The 20,742-nt window shown below is 37.6% G+C and overlaps 1 protein-coding gene across 1 annotated transcript in view; it reads left to right on the top strand.

Annotated features, from left to right (window-relative positions):
• The window catches only part of DOK6 (docking protein 6), a 365,856-nt gene that overhangs the window by 110,234 nt on the left and 234,880 nt on the right, over window positions 1-20,742 (top strand). Inside the window, exon 2 of the mRNA XM_064577838.1 lies at window positions 5,765-5,872. Within this exon, the coding sequence (XP_064433908.1) occupies window positions 5,765-5,872 (108 nt within the window). The remainder of the gene's footprint in view (window positions 1-5,764; window positions 5,873-20,742) is intronic.

Raw genomic sequence — 20,742 nt, 5'->3', positions numbered from 1 at the left:
AGACTGTCTTTTTTCCATTGGACATTCTTTCCAGCTTTATCAAAGATTAGTTGACCATAGAGTTGAGGGTCCATTTCTGGGCTCTCTATTCTGTTCCATTGATCTATGTGTCTGTTTTTGTGCCAGTACCATGCTGTCTTGATGATGACAGCTTTGTAATAGAGCTGGAAGTCCAGAATTGTGATGCTGCCAGCTTTGCCTTTCTTTTTCAACATTCCTCTGGCTATTCGGGGTCTTTTCTGGTTCCATACAAATTTTAGGATTATTTGCTCCATTTCTTTGAAAAAAGTGGATGGTATTTTGATGGGGATTGCACTGAATGTGTAGATTGTTCCAGGTAGCATTGACATTGTCACAATATTTGTTCTTCCAATCCATGAGCATGGAACGTTTTTCCATTTCTTTGGGTCTTCTTCAGTTTCTTTCATGAGTATTTAATAGTTTTCTGAGTACAGATCCTTTGCCTCTTTGGGTAGATTTATTCCTAGGTATCTTATGGTTTTGGGTGCAATTGTAAATGGGATCAACTCCCTTAATTTCTCTTTCTTCTGTCTTGTGGTTGGTGTATAGGAATGCTACTGATTTCTATGCATTGATTTTATATCCTGCCACTTTACTGAATTCATGTTTGAGTTCTAGCAGTTTTGGGGTGGAGTCTTTTGGGTTTTCCACATAAAGTATCATATCATCTGCAAAGAGTGAGAGTTTGACTTCTTCTTTGCCGATTTGGATGCCTTTTATTTCGTTTTGTTGTCTGATTGATGTGGCTAGGACTTCTAATACTATGTTGAATAGCAGTGATGATAGTGGACATCCCTGCTGTGTTCCTGACCTTAGAGGGAAAGCTCTCAGTTTTTCCCCATTGAGAATGATATTCACGGTAGGTTTTTCATTGATGGCTTTTATGATACTGAGGTATGTACCCTCTATCCCTATACTCTGAAGAGGTTTGATCAAGAAAGGATGCTGTACTTTGTCAAATGCTTTTTCTGCATCTGTTGAGAGGATCATATGATTCTTGTTCTTTCTTTTGTTAATATATTTTATCACATTGATTGATTTGTGGATGTTGAACCAACGTTGCAGCCCAGGGATAAATCCCACTTGGTCATGGTGAATAATCCTTTTAATGTACTGTTGTATCCTATTGGCTAGTATTTTAGTGAGAATTTTTGTGTCCATCTTCATCAAGGATATTGATCTGTAATTCTCCTTTTTGATGGGGTCTTTGTCTGTTTTGGGGATCAAGGTAATGGTGGCCTCATAAAACAAGTTTGGAAGTTTTCCTTCCATTTCTATTTTTTGGAACAGTTTCAGAAGAATAGGTATTAATTCTTCTTGAAGTGTTTGGTAAATTTACCCAGGGAAGCCATCTGGCCCTGGGCTTTTGTTTGTTGAGAGATTTTTGATGACTCCTTCAATTTCCTTAGTCTGTTCAGGTTTTCTATTTCTTCCTGGTTCAGTTTTGGTAGTTGATACATCTCTAGGAATGCATCCATTTCTTCCAGGTTATCTAATTTGCTGGCATAGAGTTGCTCATAATAGGTTCTTCTAATTGTTTGTATTTCTTTGGTGTTGGTTGTGATCTCTCCTCTTTCATTCAAGATTTTGTTGATTTGGGTCATTTCTCTTTTCTTTTTGATAAGTCTGGCCAGGGGTTTATCAATCTTGTTAATTCTTTCAAAGAACCAGCTCCTAGTTTCGTTGATCTGTTCTACTGTTCTTTTGGTTTCTATTTCATTGATTTCTGCTCTGATCTTTATTATTTCTCTTCTCCTGCTGGGTTTAGGCTTTATTTGCTGTTCTTTCTCCAGCTCCTTTAGGTGTAGGGTTAGGTTATGTACTTGAGACCTTTCTTGTTTCTTGAGAAAGGCTTGTATTGCTATATACTTTCCTCTTAGGACTGCCTTTGCTGCATCCCAAAGATTTTGAACAGTTGTGTTTTCATTTTCATTGGTTTCCATGTATTTTTTTAATTCTTCTTTAATTTCCTGGTTGACCCATTCATTCTTTAGTAGGATGCTCTTTAGCCTCCATGTATTTGAGTTCTTTCTGACTTTCCTGTTGTGATTGAATTCTAGTTTCAAAGCACTGTGGTCTGAAAATAGGCAGGGAATGATCCCAATCTTTTGGTACCAGTTGAGACCTGATTTATGACCTAGGATGTGATCATTTCTGGAGAATGTTCCATGGGCACTAGAGAAGAATGTGTATTCCGTTGCTTTGGGGTGGAATGTTCTGAATAGGTCTGTGAAGTCCATTTGCTCTGGTGTGTCATTTAAAGGCTTTATTTCCTTGTTGATCTTTTGCTTAGACGATCTGTCCATTTCAGTGAGGGGGATGTTAAAGTCCCCCACTATTATTGTATTGTTATCGATGTGTTTCTTTGCTTTTGTTATTAATTGCCTTATATAATTGGCTGCTCCCATGTTAGGGTCATAGATATTTACAATTGTTAGATTTTCTTGTTGGATAGACCCTTTCAGTAGGATATAGTGTCCTTCCTCATCTCTTATTACAGTCTTTGGTTTAAAATCTAATTTGTCTGATATAAGGATTGCCACCCCAGCTTTCTTTTGGTGTCCATTAGCATGGTAAATGGTTTTCCACCCCCTCACTTTCAATCTGGGGGTGTCTTTGGTTCTAAAATGAGTCTCTTGCAGACAGCATATCGATGGGTCTTGTTTTTTAATCCAGTCTGTTAGCCTGTGTCTTTTGATTGGGGCATTTAGCCCATTTACATTCAGGGTAACTATTGAAAGATAGGAATTTAGTGCCATTGTATTGCCTGTAAGGTGACTGTTACAGTATATTGTCTGTGTTCCTTTCTGGTCTGTGTTGCTTTTAGGCTCTCTCTTTGCTTAGAGGACCCCTTTCAATGTTTCTTGTAGGGCTGGTTTCGTGTTTGCAAATTCCTTTAGTTTTTGTTTGTCCTGGAAGCTTTTTATCTCTCCTTCTATTTTCAATGACAGCCTAGCTGGATATAGTATTCTTGGCCGCATATTTTTCTCATTTAGTGCTCTGAATATATCCTGCCAGTCCTTTCTGGCCTGCCAGGTCTCTGTGGATAGGTCTGTTGCCAATCTAATGTTTCTACCATCGTAGGTTACAGATCTCTTCTCCCGAGCTGCTTTCAGGATTTTATCTTTGTCTCTGAGTATCGTAAGTTTTACTATTAGATGTCGGGGTGTTTTACTATTAGATGTCAGGGTGTTTTATTGATTTTGAGAGGGGTTGTCTGTGCCTCCTGGATTTTGATGCCTGTTTCCTTCCCCAAATTAGGGAAGTTCTCTGCTATAATTTGCTCCAATACACCTTCTGCCCCTCTGTCTCTTTCTTCTTCTTCTGGGATCCCAATTATTCTAATGTTGTTTCATCTTATGGTATCGCTTATCTCTCAAATTCTGCCCTCGTGATCCAGTAGTTGTTTATCTCTCTTTTTCTCAGCTTCTTTATTTTCCATCATTTGGTCTATATCACTGATTCTCTCTTCTGCCTCATTTATCCTAGCAGTTAGCACCCCCATTTTTGATTGCACCTCATTAATAGCCTTTTTGATTTCGACTTGGTTAGATTTTAGTTCTTTTATTTCTCCAGAAAACATTTCTCTAGTAACTTCCATGCTTTTTTCAAGCCCAGCTAGTATCTTTAAAATGATGATTCTGAACTCTAGATCTGACATTGTACTAATGTCCATATTGAGTAGGTCCCTGGCAGTAGGTACTACCTCTTGTTCTTTTTGTTGAGCTGATTTTTTCCATCTTGTCATTTTGTCCAGAGGAGAATAGATTAATGAGAGAACAAAATGCTAACAGGGTAACAATGTCCCCAGAAAATATACTCTAAACAAATCAGAAAAGACCTGAAGCTGGGGGAAAAAGAAAGGGAAAGAAAGAAAAAAGAAAAAGCAAAAAAAAGAAAGAAAAAGAAAATGATAAAAACAAACAAAAACAGAACAAAATAAAAAAAATAGAATATGATGAAATATGATCAGGCTGGTGTATAGATCAGTGCCACACACTAGATTTTGGGTGTATTTTGGTCTGTTAGAAGATAGTACCTCCCAAAATTTTAAAGAAAGAAAAACTTATATTTGTACAAAAATAAGGGTTGATATGGTGAAGGGATGGAATATGACTGTAAAGATGAAAATTATAAAAAAATTTGATAAAAAGAATTGATAAGTTGTTTGAAAAAAGAAAAGAGGATTAAAAAAACAAAAAAAAAGGGGGGAGAGAATGTGATCAGGCAGGAGAGTAGAACAAAACCATACACTAGAGATTTAGGGTATATTTTGATCTGTTAGAAGAAACTATCTCAAAACTTTGAAGAGAGAACAACTTATATATATATGCCAAAAATAAGGGTAACAACTATGAAGGGATAGAATATGACTCTAAAAATGAAAAATAAAATTTTTTTTTAAAAAAGGGATTGATAAGATGTTGGTTGAAAAAGGGAAAAAGAAAAATTAAAAAAAAAAGACAGTTAAAAAAAAATTAACTTTGAAAGACTAAAGAATCATGGTAAAAAAGCCGTGATTTCTATGTGCAGTATTCCCCTAGCGCTGGAGTTCTGCCGTTCTCATTGATCGGTAAACTTGATCTTGGCCGCTGTTCTCGCTGATCTTGGGGGGGGGGGCCTGTTGCCGTGGTTTCCAAACGTCTCTGCCGGAGGCGGAATTGCCCCGCCCTTGCCCCCTCCCGGCTAAGTCATCTGCTCGGTTTGCTCTCCGGGGCTTTTGTTCCCTGCGAGCTTCCCGTACAGCTTTGGAGGCGGAGAGTGAAGGTGGCGGCCTCCCAATCTCCACCCCGGAGGAGCCGAGAACTCGGGGCCCCGCTCCTCAGTTAGCCCCCAGAGAAAAGCCGCCAGTCACTCCCGGCTCCCCGGTCTCCGCCGCACTCCGTGCTCACCCGGCCTGTGACTGCGCGTTTCTGTCTCTGGCACCCGACTGGGTGTGGAATCTCCAAACCCAGCAGATCCCTGCGGTGCGCTCCCACACTGCTCCTCCCAGGGGAGGAAGGTGAGTCTCCCTGGATCTGCCGCTTGTAGGGTCCCTGCTGGAGGAGCAGGGGCCCAACTGTGCCGCGGATCACGGTCTATGACAACCCCGAGCTGAGAGCCCGCTCCTCCGCTCCGTCTCTGCAGCCGGCTTCCCCGCTCTGATACCTGGGAGCTTTGCCACACTTTGTCTTTCTGTGACCCTGGGGGTCCTGAGACCACACTGTCCCGCGAGGGTTCCACCCCCCGCTTAGCCACTGGAGCAACGTCCCTCAGTGGAGCAGACTTCTAAAAGTTCTGATTTTGTGCTCCGTGGCTCTATCACTTGCCAGAAGCGGCCGACGGAGGCCCCCTCCCCCGTCATCTATCCTCCGAATATCGCCGTGGATTCACTTCTCCGCACGTCCTACCTTCCAGAAAGTGTCGCTTTTCTAATCAGAGAGTTGTTGCTCTTCTTTTCTTCGATCTCCTGTTGAGTTTGTAGGTGTTCAGATGGTTTGATCCCTATCCAGCTGAATTACTGAGACCAGACGAAATCCAGGTCTCCTACTCCTCTGCCATCTTGCTCCGCCCCCCCTTAAATATTGTGTTTTTAAAAGTTTGGTGTAATTTTAATGAATAACCTGGTTAGGACTCAAAAACTTCTCTCTGTAAGTACATTTAAAAAAAATTCTTTCCAATAGATTAATTGAATAGATAAGTTCCTGGCATTACAAAACTCATGTGAAAAGATAGATAATCAGATTCCTTCATTTGCTTTCAGATTTTCAGACGATGCTGGTTGGTTTTCAAGAAGGCTTCTAGTAAAGGACCCAGAAGGCTGGAAAAATTTCCAGATGAAAAGGCAGCATATTTCAGAAACTTTCATAAGGTAAGTCACAGTGTTTGGAATCCCTAGGGAATAAGTGGACCCTTGGCAACAACTCGTGGAGACATTTCTTTTGATAGATGAAATATGCAGAGGCAAAAATGCATGACCAGTATAAAATATCCCTGTTCTGATAAAAATGCAAAAGTTATTTTTCTCCTTTATTTTAATCATTTGCTGCAAATGCCAGTGGTACCTATTGCTAGTTTGCGAAATGAGATGACTCATAATTCAACCACATCTTTTCCTAACATGCTGAGTAGACATTTTGCCTCTGTTCAGGTTAATTGTGCATTTGTTACTTTGATTTAAACTGTGGGCAATATTTAGGAGATAAAACTTTGGAGGCTGGTGTTAGCCGTGCTCATGACTCTGCTAATGTGCACGTAGTTGCTGTTTATAGCTTTAACAAGAAAGGGTCATCAAATACACTGATGTGCAGGATGTGGCCATACATTCTACGAATTTTGATTCATTCTATGAATCAATTTACTAAGGATTAAAAGTACATAGGAAATACCCCTAGAGTGATGTTAAATATGCCGCCTAAAGTTGTCTTCAGTGATAAGATCAAAATGCAGTTAAGTGTTTGATAATTAGGTAGAGAATTCATGGTCAGAACTCAGAATTGTGAACTGTTGATGAAATGCCTCAATAAGCTCAGTGAAGAATCTTAATTCCTCACCATTGGTAATATAGAGTAAGTTACCATGAATAATGTAGTGATTTTGTGGGGTTTATTTTATGTGACATGTAGTCTAGTTCCTCCTTTTATTAAAAATAGAGTGCTTGCCAGGGGTTGGGGGGTGGGAGTGATAAATAGATGTAGCACAGAGGATTTTTAGGACAGTGAAACTATGCTTTACAACACCATCACGGTGGATGTGCGTCATTACACATTTGTCTAAAGTGGTAGAAGGTACAATACCGAGAGTGAACCTTACTGTAAAACATGGACTTTGGGTGATTATCTTGTGTCAAAGCAGATTGATTCATCAGCTGTAATGAACGTCCCACTCTGCTGTGGGATGTGGATAATAGGGGAGGCTGTGCATGTGTGGAGGAAGGGTATAGGGAAATCTCTGTACCTTCTGCTCAATTGGGCTCTGAACCTAAAACTGCTCTCAAAAATAAAGTTTATTTAAAAAAATAGATTTTTCTACAAAATGTACTAATTCTATTACACAAATACCTAGCAATCATTTATATTATATTTGAGACTCTCTCTGAGGGCTTAGCATTTGAATTTCTTTAACTTTCTTTGAGGTAGTCTACATATTAATATAGACTTACTATCAGAGATTCCAAGTTCAGGTTCCTGTCCAGCCACTTAGTAGCTCATGGGAGTTTGGTTTTCTCATTAGTACATGTTATATTACATGTCTCATTTGAAGACTATTTGAGATAGGGTATCAAAGGACAACCAGCACAGTGGTGCCTATTCTAATTATATGAAGAATTATATGAAATCTAAATTTATACTGGTATTTTGTATTATGGTTATGATCTTGGCAATATTTTTAAACCTGATTTAATTTAAAACTGCAAAGTTGTGAAATGTGAGTCCGTGACCTTTAGTTTGTGAGTAAAATTTTGAAAGACTGAGCGCATGGATACTCTGGATTCCTCATGAGAACCCCTGCCCCCTGGTCAGTGCTGGCTGGATGCTGTCCATGCGCTCATGACTCAGGCACAATCCTCAAGAAGGAAAAAGATCATCTTGGAAAATAGATTGTTGAGAAAGATCAAGAATCTGAATCACTTGTGTGTGTGTGTGTAATGAGAACATTTAAGATTGACTCTCATCAACTCTCACGTGTATAATACAGTATCATTAACTATAGTTACCATGCCGTACATTAGATTTCAGGAACTTACTCGTCTTACCCTCTAACCAGTGGTGATGGAGATGCTAACTAACCTTGTTTTAGTAATCATTTCACAATGTACACATGTATTAAAAGATCACTTTGTATACCTTAAACTTACATAATGTTATATGCCAATTATATCTAGATAATAAAGATGGAATAAAAAACATCTTAACATTACACAGCGGATAGGATTGTAGGCTCTGGCATCTAGCATCCGTATTTAAGGGCTGTGTACTTGCATACGCTCTTTAATTTCCATGAACTTAATTTTCCTCCTCTGACAGATTAAGATTATAATAATATAACAGATTATAACACAAAAAGGGTTATTGTAGGGAATAAAATGGTACTATAGGCATATAATGAGATTAAATCCAACAAGATGTTATTAATGAATTAAATTTTATAGCTAAGTACATAACTACTTACTTGGCATATAGTAAATTGCAGTAAACGTTAACCATTTTTAGTCTAGGCCAGATGTGATGGTGACTTGGGTGAAGATGTTAGTGTTGGAGCTAGAGGTGGAAGGACACGTTTTGGATATGGTTGGTGAACACTGACAGGATGTCCTTTGGGATTAGATGCGGGGTGTTAGTGAAAGGTAGGTAGGACTCATGGAGATTGCTGAGTTTGGATTTGAGCAACAGAGAAGAGGATGGTGCGATTCATGAAGATAGGGAAGACTAAAAGCAAGCTTTGAGTAAAACTCACAAGCCTTCACTGATTGGATGTAGAAGAAATGGAAGAGAGAGGAGTAAGAGTTGCTGTCTTTTCCAGACTGGGTGACAGAGGAGTGGTCATGCTGTTACAGAGACAGGGACCCTGTGTGGAGGAGCAGTTTTCAGTGATGAAGAGAAGAAGGCATTCTTGGCATGTTAGATTAGGTTTCTTTACGGTACATTCAGATAGATGTTTTCATTCAACGGTTAGAACTGCAGCCAGACTGTAGTGCAAATACCCAGGAGATCTACCGAATGGTGATGTTAAGGTGGGTGTATATTAATGCCTCTTTGTGAAAGCTTCGTAAATGCAAAATAAAATTCTTTCCTCTAAAAGACATGGACTTCGGTACCAGCCTTACGGTGACATTCAGGGTGTTTTGCAGGTATTTCAATTCTAAGTTTAGCAAGAGTTACAAATCAAAAAAGTTGATACTTGACTGAAATAACAAAACAGCTAATCCAAAACATGACAGAAAACTATGAAAAGTGCCCTTAAAGGAAATGCTAGTGGAATAAATGTTAAAATACTAAACAGTAAGATTTATAGTAATTATCAAGACTGCTTAACTGGAACTTCCCAGCTGAAAGTTTTAACAATTCTAAAGAGAGAAATGTTTATGTTACCAAAAGGAAAACTGTGAAGAATACTGAAATTTGAAAAGGGGAGAGGAGACAGGACCTCAGAGGCTGTGTGTCCTGCTCTTCCCCGAGGCTGCCCCTTCCTATGAGAACACCACCCCAGAGGTCAGAGGGCATTATTTTGTCCCAGCTCTAAACAACCAGCCATCAAGGCAAAATAGCAATTACAAATGTTCATGATATTTTTATCCTGACATATGAATACATTTGCTTCTGCAAAATCAAAAAGTGAACCATCACTTCCCGTGGCTTCTTCCATTGGTAGAATCATGAATCCTTTTTTTGGAAAGCTGTAAATTTCTCAGCTCCCTCAGATGGTCAGGTAAATAAAGGGAGATCTCTTTATGAAAAAGGCTGACCTATTTAAAATCTCTCTTTTCCTTTGAGCAATTAATGGTCAGTTCAAATCTTGGATCCCCAGAATTGGAAAAAAAATCTTAATTTTCAAGATAGCTTAAAATAGACTAGTGTGGATTTCCCCAATTGTTCTATTTATTAATTATTAGGTGCTTTAAACTTGTGATTAGTCAGTTATTTTGATACGACCTAAAATCTGCTATAGTGCTCAATAGCAGTAAATCAAAATAATCAATCAAATGAGTGAAATGTGTCCAACCTTAGTGGGGAACTTATGAAAAATAGCTAAGGACAGAATTATTTCCTTGCCAACTTTAACTTTGTGCTATGCTATATCTGGAACATACATATTGTAAAGCTTATGAGTATTAATGGTCCCATTTAGACATTTGATATGTTTACTGTAAGAGAGATCTTGCTGCATAAATCAATTTTTATATGAAACTGCTATAAAATGGTATAGACTTTTTTTTTAATTCTTGGTAGAAAGAAATTTGAAATTCAAATCACTAGCTGCTAAAGGAAGTTATTAAAAATGCATTAGGGTTGAAAGTATAGCTGTATATAATTGTCATAACAGATATTCAAAACAAATTTATCCTTAATGAAAACTGAACTAAAGCAACTTACATAGAATCAGCTAATAAATTTTCCTTAATTTTCTAACAGGTGAAAAGGAACAGTTCATAGAAATTTTAATAAAATAAATATGAGTGCTGTCTGTAGGGAGGAAAGTATAAATAAAATCCCTGAGAAGGATGAATGAAGATGGAACGATGTGAATTTCCTATAATGGGGACTACATGAACTAGAAAAGCAATGCCTGTATTGGGACCGATCTTATTTCTAAATCCCCTACAACCTGACATTGAAAACATTATTTTGTTCTATCTGCTTTACTCTTTCTTGGAGTTGTCGGTATTTATCTTTCTGTAAAGCAAACATCTGAGAAACTTAGGGAAAAGATGAAGACATCCTTATGAAAAACAGCCACCTGGAAATATAGCATATCCTTAAAGATAGGAGCAAAACCATGGGTTAATGTGTAAACAGCAATGTGAACAGTGTGTTATGTTGAACGCTTTCATTTTGATTCCAGTGGCTCTCTGCTTGGATGAGCACACACTTGGTGTGATGTGAAGGGTGTTCAAAGGTTTGGTGTCTCATTAAATGTCTGCTGGAAGGTCCCAGAATGATAATCATTCACATTAGGGTATCTTATTCATTTGTTCATTCATTCATTCATTCATCCATCCATCAGTAATCTCTTATCTTGAAGAAGTCTCATTTTTTTTTTTAACATAAGCTCCTATTAACACACACATTGGTTCCTGGGACAGTCACGTGTTAACCCATGATCATTTATTTATTGTTTTATTCATATTATCTGATCACATGCTAATGACTCAGAAAAGATTCAAAGAAATGGAATATGAAAAGTTGGTTGGTTTTTTTGTTTTTTTTTTTTTAAGATTTTTATTTATTTATTTGACAGAGAGAGACACAGCGAGAGAGGGAACACAGGCAGGGGGAGTGCGAGAGGGAGAAGCAGGCTTGCCCCAGAGCAGGGAGCCCGATGCGGGACTCGATCCCAGGACCCTGGGACCATGACCTGAGCCGAAGGCAGTCGCTCAACCAACTGAGCCACCCAGGCGCCCGAAAAGTTGGTTTTTATGTAGGATGAAAAGAAGGGGTAAAATGCCCACAGCATGATGCATCACCTATGTGGTGTCTCTGACAGAGATGGGTGGGTCCTGAGGACGGACCGTTCTATAGCCAGAGACGAGCAAGAGCCATCAGGTGAGAAGACCCTCACATGGAGGGCATTACCAAAGTTGTGATTTCAAGATAAGAGTTAAACTTGATCTTTGTAATATTTGAATCAAGGTCCATTACAATTTTACAAAATATAAGATATCTCCAGTAAGAATCAGTTTAAGAATGCGACGGAAAATAGATCACTCGGCAATCAAAATTTTTGTTTATAACCTGTTGCTCCATAACAGATATCTGTTCACTGAGAAATAAGGAATCAGAGTCTTAGAAAATATCCATAAGACTGATCTGGGCTTGACTTAGAGTATATAGAAATATGATTTATGTCAGCAAAATTATTGTCTTTATTTGACTTTTTAAAACTATCCAGTTGTGTGTGAGGCAATCATCCGTAATGGTGCTGCTACATCAGAAAAAATGGTAATATGACTTAAACAATATCTTTCTCTCACTCTACTATCTGTAAAAGGCAAGTAATAGCAGAGCTCACAACGTGAGGTGATAAGATCATGTGAGATACTACGCAACCCGTAAAACAACTATGGTTGTACAACTCATTTCTGCCTCAGATTTTGCATCTTTGAAACCAGGGAAATAATTCATACCAACTTTAGCACAATTTTGAGACCAATTTGCTTGATAAAGTAACTTGTAACTTCAAACATGTCCTTTTACATGGTAAATCAGATAGTAACTTGAGAAAGACTATTCAATAGCACAACCCCGTTATGACTATTTCCATCATTTCTGAAGATTTCTACATTTATTTAATGGATTTAGAGCCAACGCTCTTTATTATTTCGGAATACCATCAGTGCACTTGGGGTTTTAAAAATCTCTCTTTTACCCAGCATCTGGCTAATTGTGCAGTATCTGACAGATGCAACATTATTGCATAATGTTCACTGAGGATAAATTGTTTTTCTATCATTAATGGAAAATTACATATTATTCCACAAATAATGAATGCATATTAATTTACGACTTACAATTTAAAAATATTTCAGTGAGAATTCATCCTTGAATTAATACCTTTACCTCACCATAAATATCTATCTAGAAACTTTTATAAATAGCAATGCTATTTCATATTTACTAGATTTACTAAATTTATATAATATTTAAAAATATTAAAGCCTTTATACTGCTAATACTTCTACAAAAAACAAAGATAGAATTTGAATATGCTATCAATAATCCAAGATTACAAATCAGTAGCAGCCACTAAACTGATTTTATTGATTAGCAAACAGGTCCTTAATCTAGGAAACCAGGAGTTTTGAGGTTCAGTGGAATCGCTTGTTTTGATGGTAACTGGTGCATTTGTTCTACTCATTGTCACACATAATGTGACCTCCTGAAGAAATGGTGGAATTCTTGCTATCTAGTGTTCAGGGAAATAAGAGGTTTTTTTTTTGTTCTTTGGGTTTGGTTTTTTTTTTGACACAGAATGAGAGATCGTGTTGGCTTAAAAATGCAACTATTTTCTCCTACTTCTCCTTTTCTCTCATCTATCTTTTAATCGAGTTAATCGTATTACAAATCCAGTGTACTAGAAAATTAAATTTTAACCGGATTTGCAGTAGCCTGGAATTTTCCACTAATCCTTTCTATCCTTTTGCGAGAGGATTGTCTTGGTGTTCGCTTGGGGCTACCATGATATTCTCCTGGTCTTAGAGCTGGTACAGCCAACTCTGATAGTCGTCCAGAAAGTCAACTTTTCTATCTTTTATTCCAGTTCCATTTTGCAAATAAACCAATGTGGATGGACCCATCATTATTCCCAAAGGTTGCAGTTCCATCACTAGCAATAATTATAGTACAGTTTTCATTTTCTGTTGATGTGCAACAAATCACCACAAGTTCAGAGGTTCTAAAAAACACCTGTTCATGAGCTCACAGCTCTGTAGGGCGAAAGGGTAGAACGGCTGGTTTCTCTGCGGGGGGTTTCAAAGGCCCTGAAGTTAGTTGCACTGAGTTATCTGGTGGCTCTAGGGAAAAGTCCGCTTCGAAGTTTCTAATATAGTTGGTGATTTTAGTACCCTAGAGCTACAAGACTGACACCCCTGTTCCTTTGCTGGCTGTCAGGAAGGGGCTGCTTTCAGCACTAGAGGCTACCCGAGATCCTTGACATGCTTGGTTCCTTCTCTCTCTAACACAGCACAGGCATACCAGATTTTTTCAAGCTTTGACTCTCTGCCTTGTCTTCTGTGACCAGCTGGAGAAAAAAAACTCTGCTTTTAAAAAGTTCCTGTGACTTGGTCGGGTACACCTGGAGTCACTGTGTTGTGATCTAACTTTAGTGGTGTATCATTTAAATGTTTGGGGTCTTTTGTTTTTGGAGTTTTTTGTTTTTGTTTTAATTTTATTTTATTATGTTACGTTAATCACCGTACATTACATCATTAGTTTTTGATGCGGTGTTCCATGATTCATCGTTTGCGTGTAACACCCAGTGCTCCATGCAGTACGTGCCCTCCTTAATACCCATCACCAGGCTAACCCATCCCCCACCCCACCCCCTCTAGAACCCTCAGTTTGTTTCTCAGGGTCCATAGTCTCTCATGGTTCATCTCTCCCTCCGACTCCCCCCCTTCATTTTTCCCTTCCTGTTATCTTCTTCTTCTTCTTCTTCTTCTTTTTTTAACATATAATATATTATGTTTCAGAGGTACAGATCCGTGATTCAACAGTCTTGCACACTTCACAGTGCTCACCATAGCACATACCCTCCCCAGTGTCTATCACTCAGCCACTCCATCCCTCCCACCCTCCCCACTCCAGCAACCCTCAGTTTGTTTCCTGAGATTAAGAATTCCTCATCTCAGTGAGATCATATGATACATGTCTTTCTCTGATTGACTTATTTCGCTCAGGATTTTTGGGTTATTTTTAATTTGGGAAGGAATTTCTTAGGTTGCTAAAGTGAGCAGCCACTTTTCCCTCATGGTGTGTAGGAGGTCTGTACATTAAAGGCATTGTATTTGAAGTGAAGCATCATGCAACTTCGACATTTCAAGCATGGGGTTTAATTTCATTAACTGCTAATTCAACACCCATTGTAACTCACTTCTTCCTTTCCCATCTCCACCATAGAGGTCACTTTTTTACACATGATCACTTTTTTACACTTCCTGCAGTTAGACAGGTACATTTCTGGCTAATGAAATGTAAATTTAAGCCTGCTAGAAGGGATAGAAAGGATTTTGTGTTCTGATATGGCCAGCAATGTCCCTTATTCCTTTTCCCTAAATGGAAAGCATGACGGTTAGATGTATTCTGCGCCCACGAGGAGATGGGCATAAGAGAAATGTGAAGAGAAGGACAAATATTTCGGCTTGAGATGCTTCCTCTAATATCATCAAGCCACTAGACCAATACTAGTAACTGCCTACTTCAGAGTTCTTGTGTGGAAAAAATAGGTCCTGTTTGTTCACATCAGTGTCTAGCAAACTTTTATCTGTAAAGGGCCAGATAGTAAAAATTTTAGGTTTTACAGATCCTGAGGTCTTTGTTGCAATTCTTCAACTCTGCACTTTGTACGTTAAATAGCCAAAGACAATATGTAAACAAATGGCTATGGCTGTGTTCTGATAAGAGCTTATTTACAGAAACAGATGGAAGACCAAATGTGGCCCAGAGGCCACAGTTTACATCCTTACTTGAAACTATGTATTTTTTATTTTCTCTTAACAAAATATAATAATGCTAATATTAATAATTATGTCTAGACGCTATAAGTGTGTAGATAAAACCTTATCTAAACATGATTGATAGTTAACTAATGGATTACACCTAGAATTGGTCTCATAAGCTTAGGAAAGTAACCATAATCTCCTTCAGCTCTTTTATATTCTTTGGAATAATGTATATTAATGATCATACCAATACTCTTTTCCACTCTGTGTCCGTTACTGCAGGAACATAATTGGGCCCATTAGTTATGTTAAGTGGTATCATATACCAAGCCACAGACAGCCAGGCTAAGACTAATTCAGAGCATGGGTAAATTGTGATAGGCATGTAATTGTTAACAGTGGTTGACTTGTTAGAATTTCACACATCATTTAGTTGACTTTTTTGGGGGGAAGGGGGTGTATTTTCTTCCCTCCATCCCTCCCTCCCTCCTTCTTCTTTCTGTGTCAGGTGTAGTAGAACTTAGCTGCAAATTGAGTTAATTGTATTACTTGATGGCTGCTATTACCATCCCTTTCTGTAATATCTGATCAATCTATTTTGTTCCCATCCTTAACCCCATTTATCCCCCCTCCTCTATAGGTAATTATTATAAGAAGTTTGATGGGAAACTGTAGGATTCTTAGAAATGTGCACTGTTGATTTCTCAAAGATGTACTGCATTGTTAATTCGCTTAAGTATGGTTGTATTATAACTTTCTGTGTTTCTTTTTTTTTTTTTTTAATGTGATGTTAGTCACCATACAATACATCATCAGTTTTTGATGTAGTGATCCACGATCCATTGTTTTCATATAACACCCAGTGCTCTGTGCAATATGTGCCCTCCTTAATACCCATCGCTGGCCTAACCCATCCGCCCACCCCCCTCCCCTCTAAAACCCTGTTTCTTTCTCAGAGTCCATAGTCTCTCATGGTTCATCTCTCCCTCCGATTTCCCTCCCTTCATTTTCCCCTTCCTTCTCTTAATGTCCTCCATGCTACGTATGTTCCACAAATAAGTGAAACCATATGATAATTGACTTTCTCTGCTTGACTTATTTCACTTAGCATAATCTCCTCCAGTCCCATCCATGTTGATGTAAAAGTTGGGTATTCATCCTTTCTGATGGCTGAGGAATATTCCATTGTATATATGGACCACATCTTCTTTATCCATTCATCTGTTGAAGGCATCTCGGCTCTTTCCACAGTTTGGCTATTGCGGACATTGCTGCTATGAACATTGGGGTGCATATGGCCCTTCTTTTCACTACATCTGTGTCTTTGGGGTAAATACCCAGGAGTGCAATTGCAGGGTCATAGGTTAGCTCTATTTGTAATTTTCTGAGGAACCTCCACACTGTTTTCCAAAGTGGCTGTTGTACTAACTTGCATTCCCACCAGTAGTGTAAAAGGGTTCCCCTTTTTCCACAACCTCTCCAACATTTGTTGTTTCTTTCCCTGTCCATTTTGGCCATTCTAACAGGTGTAAGGTGGTATCTCAATGTGGTTTTGATTTGAATTTCCCTGATGGCTAATGATGATGAACATTTTTTCATGTGTCTGTTAGCCATTTGTATGTCACTTTCTGTGTTTCTTATTTTTATTCGTGCTGCATTTTGGCATTCAAGACCTATTTGCATTTCTATGTGTCCATTTTGCCAGTTGCTTCTGACTTCTACATGATACCCCATAGTTTGCATCCATTATATTTTACTTTTCCATTTTCCTAGTGACAGAAACTAGATTGCTAGAACTTCTCATTATCTCAAAGAATACAATAATTAAGATTTTTGTACTGTGTTTTTATGACCCAAGGTGAGAAATTTTCTGGGATATATAAAAAGAATGAGATCATTGTGTTAAGGATACATTTTTTTTTTTTTTAAGATTTTATTTATTTATTTGACAGAGAGAGAGATAGCGAGAGCAGGAACACAAGCAGGGGGAGGGACAGGGGGAGAAGCAGGCTTCCTGCTGAGCAAGGAGCCCGATGCAGGGCTTGATCCCAGGACTCCGGGATCATGACCTGAGCCGAAGGCAGATGCTCAACGACTGAGCCACCCAGGCGTCCCTGTGTTAAGTATACTTAAATATGTACTGCCAAATGACTTTCCAGAATGCATCTCCATTCTTCACTTCCAATGGATGTGTGACGGTTCTGTATTCTCACGTTCTCATTGACACTTTCCATTATTTATTGACGTCTCCATATCTGATGTGTGTAAAGTGATATGCAGTTGTGTTTTAACATGCATTTTTCTATTACTAATTAACTGAAAAATTCTCCTTATATCTGTCCGCTTTTGGGGTTTATTTTTCCAGGAATTCCCCAATCATATCGTTTGCCTACTTTCCTACCAGAGTTCCTGCATTTTTCTTGCTGTTTTGTAAGGTTTCTTTGTCTATTCTAGATATTAGATTAATTTACTATTAGACATTGTAAATAATTTCTCACCTCTGTCATCTGTCTATAACTTTATGGAGTCCTGCACGAAACCAAGATTTGCAAATTTGGATGTTTTCAATTTTTCATGAGTTGGGCTTCATTCGGTCCCTTCCTTAAAGAAATCCTTACCTACCCCATACATCACGAAGACATTATCCTACATTTTATTCAGTTAGCATTATAGTTTTACCTTTAATATTTTTGCCTTTCATCTATCCAGTATCCAGATTTGGATATGGAATTAAGAATTCCATTTTTTAAAATATTTAGAGGGTCAGGTTTCACTAGTCCATCTATTAAACTTTCTATTTTTTGTTATTTTGGAGGCATACATAACACACACATTTTTCTCTGATTTCTCTATTCTGTGCCACTTGTTTGTTCTAGCACCATCATGCCTCTTGTTTTAAATAACCATGGTATCACACTATGTTGGGACATTTGGTAGGGCATTTGTTCACCCCACACACTCGGCTCTCATTTTCTGAAGTTACTTTAGCAATTTATCTCAGAGCATGTAATGCCCTTTTTTTACTCAGCTTCTCTTTTAAGGTTTACATCTTTCTCCAACAAAATCTCTCAATACTTTATAGTTTTTCTTGTTCTTGTGAAGGTATTATTTTATTTTATTTTCTAATTAATGATTACTAGTGTAGAGAAATCCTGTTGGTTTTTTGTGTTTACTATAATTGACAATATTGTTGAATGCTTTTGTTGTTTCTAATAGTGTGTTTTTCTGTTGACTCTTTTAGTGTTTATATGTCTGTAATCATTGTGTGCAAATATTGGTAGTTTCACTTTCTGATGTGAACTATATTTTTACTCCTGAAATAAGCCTCACTTGCATGTTGGGATTTGTTTTTCATTAATAAGTAAAATGTACACATATGACTTTTTTGTATTTTTCATATCTTATTTTGGAATCAATATTAGCCCACACTCAGAAAGCAAAAACAGGTTTTGCTTTTATTTTTCTCCTGGAATACCTTGCAGAGGATATTGATTAATCAAACCTTGCAAGTTTGGTAAAGCTCAATTATGAAGGAATCTAGAAATGGGCTGTTAGGAGATGAGTATATTTTTTTGTTCAAGTTTTCTAACTTTTTTTCTGCCACCATTTTGGCATTTTATATTTTTCTAGATATATATCCTTTCATCTGTGTTTCCAAACTAATTAGTATTCATTTGTTTGCAAGCTTCTTATTAATATTTAGACTTTTTTGTTTGTTCAATTTTTCCCTTTTCATCCTGTACTTAATTCATCTCCACCTTCTCTCTTTTTTCTTTCATCTAACTTGCCACAAGTCTTTTTATTAATCCTTTCTCATGGACCTTTTGCTTTCGTGAAACTTCTCATTTTTTTCTTCATTTCAGTGATTTCTGCCATTGTCTTTATTATGTCTTTATTTATTGAAATTCCCTGTTGCTTTTCTTTAACTTCTTCAGTTGAATGCCTGAGTTCATTCTTTTCAACCTTTTGTATTCACGAAAAATATTTTTAAAGACATGTTTTTTATGCACTTCTTTTTCAGTGTCTCTCAAATCTTAATATGTACTGTTTCATTTTCATTAAAATGTATTTTATAATTGAACTGATAATTTCCTTTTTATGTTCTTAGAAATATGTTATTTACTTTTTATATATATGGAATATTTAATCATTTACTATAAATTTTAGTTATATTGTATTATGGGTATATACTGTAATTTATATAGTTTGGGTCTTTTGAGTTTACTAATACTATTTTATCATCTGATACCTGTTCAATTTTTATAAATAATCCAAATGTGCTAGAAAAAAAAAAACGTGTATTTGTTTTGTCATTGATAGTAGGTATGAGTGTGTAGGTCTGTACAATGTAAAATAACTTGACTCTATTAATTTTATTTGTCAGAACTTCCATATCTTTGCTTATGAGTGATTTACTATTTAACTCCCTTGTGAACGGTCAGATAATTTTGTCACCTGTGATTGTAATTTGTCCTTTTTTAAATTGGTTTATATATATATTGTACATTGTGGAGCTGTGTGAACTTTTAATTAATCACAAATTAAAAAAAGAAAAAAGAAACACATATTTAATAACTTTAGGTAGGTCATGATGAACAGTGAGGTATCCTTGCTTTTTAAGAAACTATTATCTTATTAGGGAAATTGGGCTATATACAAATTTTTGTGATTTTTTTGTCATTTTTATCTTCAATTAAGGCTACTAACTTTATAACAAATGGAGCTATTTATCTTCAAATAATTCTGTATATTTTATTAGTTTCCTAGGGCTGGCCTAACAAACTGCCACAGACTGGGTACTTAAAATGACAGAAAGTTATTCTCTCACGGTTGGACGCTGGAAGTCAGAAATCCAGGTGTCAACGGGGCTCCACGCCTACAAAACCATGACAGAGGCAGCCTTGCTTGCCTTTTTTAGCCTCTGGGGGCTCCGGGAGCTCCTGGGCTGTGGCAGCATCATTTCAATCTCGGCCTCCAGCTTCACATGTCCACTGTGCCCTTGCCTCAAAGCTCCCTCTGCTCTTCTCCTGTAAGAACACATGTAATTGGATTTAGGGCCCGCGTTGAGTCCAGGATGATCTCCTCCAAAATCCTAATTCAATTACATCTGCAAAGAACCTTCTCCCAAATAAGGCACATTTGAAGGTTCTGGGGGTTCTTTAGGACTTCGAGATATCTTTTGGGGACCACTATTCAACCCCCTACGATAACAAGAGATTTAATTTTGTATATCTGCTAAGAAACGGTGTCATAGCCGGCTAGTTGCTGTTACGTCTGTGTAGTAAACGTGTAGCTCTCAATATAAGAATGGTTTTATAGCTGACTGAGCTGGTTCATGCCTTTCTGTTCTTAGAGTCCGTTAAACATATTGTTAGACATGCTAAATTTATACTGGGGAGAGAGGGGAGAGGTTGAAAGGGGAGGGAGAGTAGGAGGAGGAGAGGAAGGGGGACGGAGGGAGAAAGGACAGAAAGAAGTACATAGATTTCCTGTTTTAGTGCGTATTTTCTTATGTATTAATTTTCTGCATTTCTTAGACCTGAAAATAGATTATCTTTATCTTTTAAAATAGGCCACCTGAAAATAATTTAGGGGTAATAAGGTAGTGAGTTTTCCTGTTACTCCTTTTGTCATCCTTACAATTTGAGTCTTTTGTAGTTGTAGTCAACTTCCTGTAGTAACTTCTTGGTTAGCAGTTATTTGCCATTAATAAATTGCATAAATTGGTGAAAAGAGCACTAGTCAGAGAAGTAGGAGGCGTGGCCCTGATTCTGGTCATCACTTTAACTAACCAGTGTGATGGCCATCCAGATAGGGATGGCCATTTTCCATTTTTCCATTGTTAAATGAAGAAAGCTCAGCAA

This window comes from Mirounga angustirostris, unplaced genomic scaffold, assembly GCF_029215605.1.
Source record: "Mirounga angustirostris isolate CCGP_5_RB_7025 unplaced genomic scaffold, mMirAng1.0.hap1 SCAF_14, whole genome shotgun sequence".
Classification (NCBI taxonomy): domain Eukaryota; kingdom Metazoa; phylum Chordata; class Mammalia; order Carnivora; family Phocidae; genus Mirounga; species Mirounga angustirostris.
The sequence above is the reverse complement of the archived record's forward strand: the minus strand, read 5'-3'. Positions and strand labels throughout refer to the sequence as shown.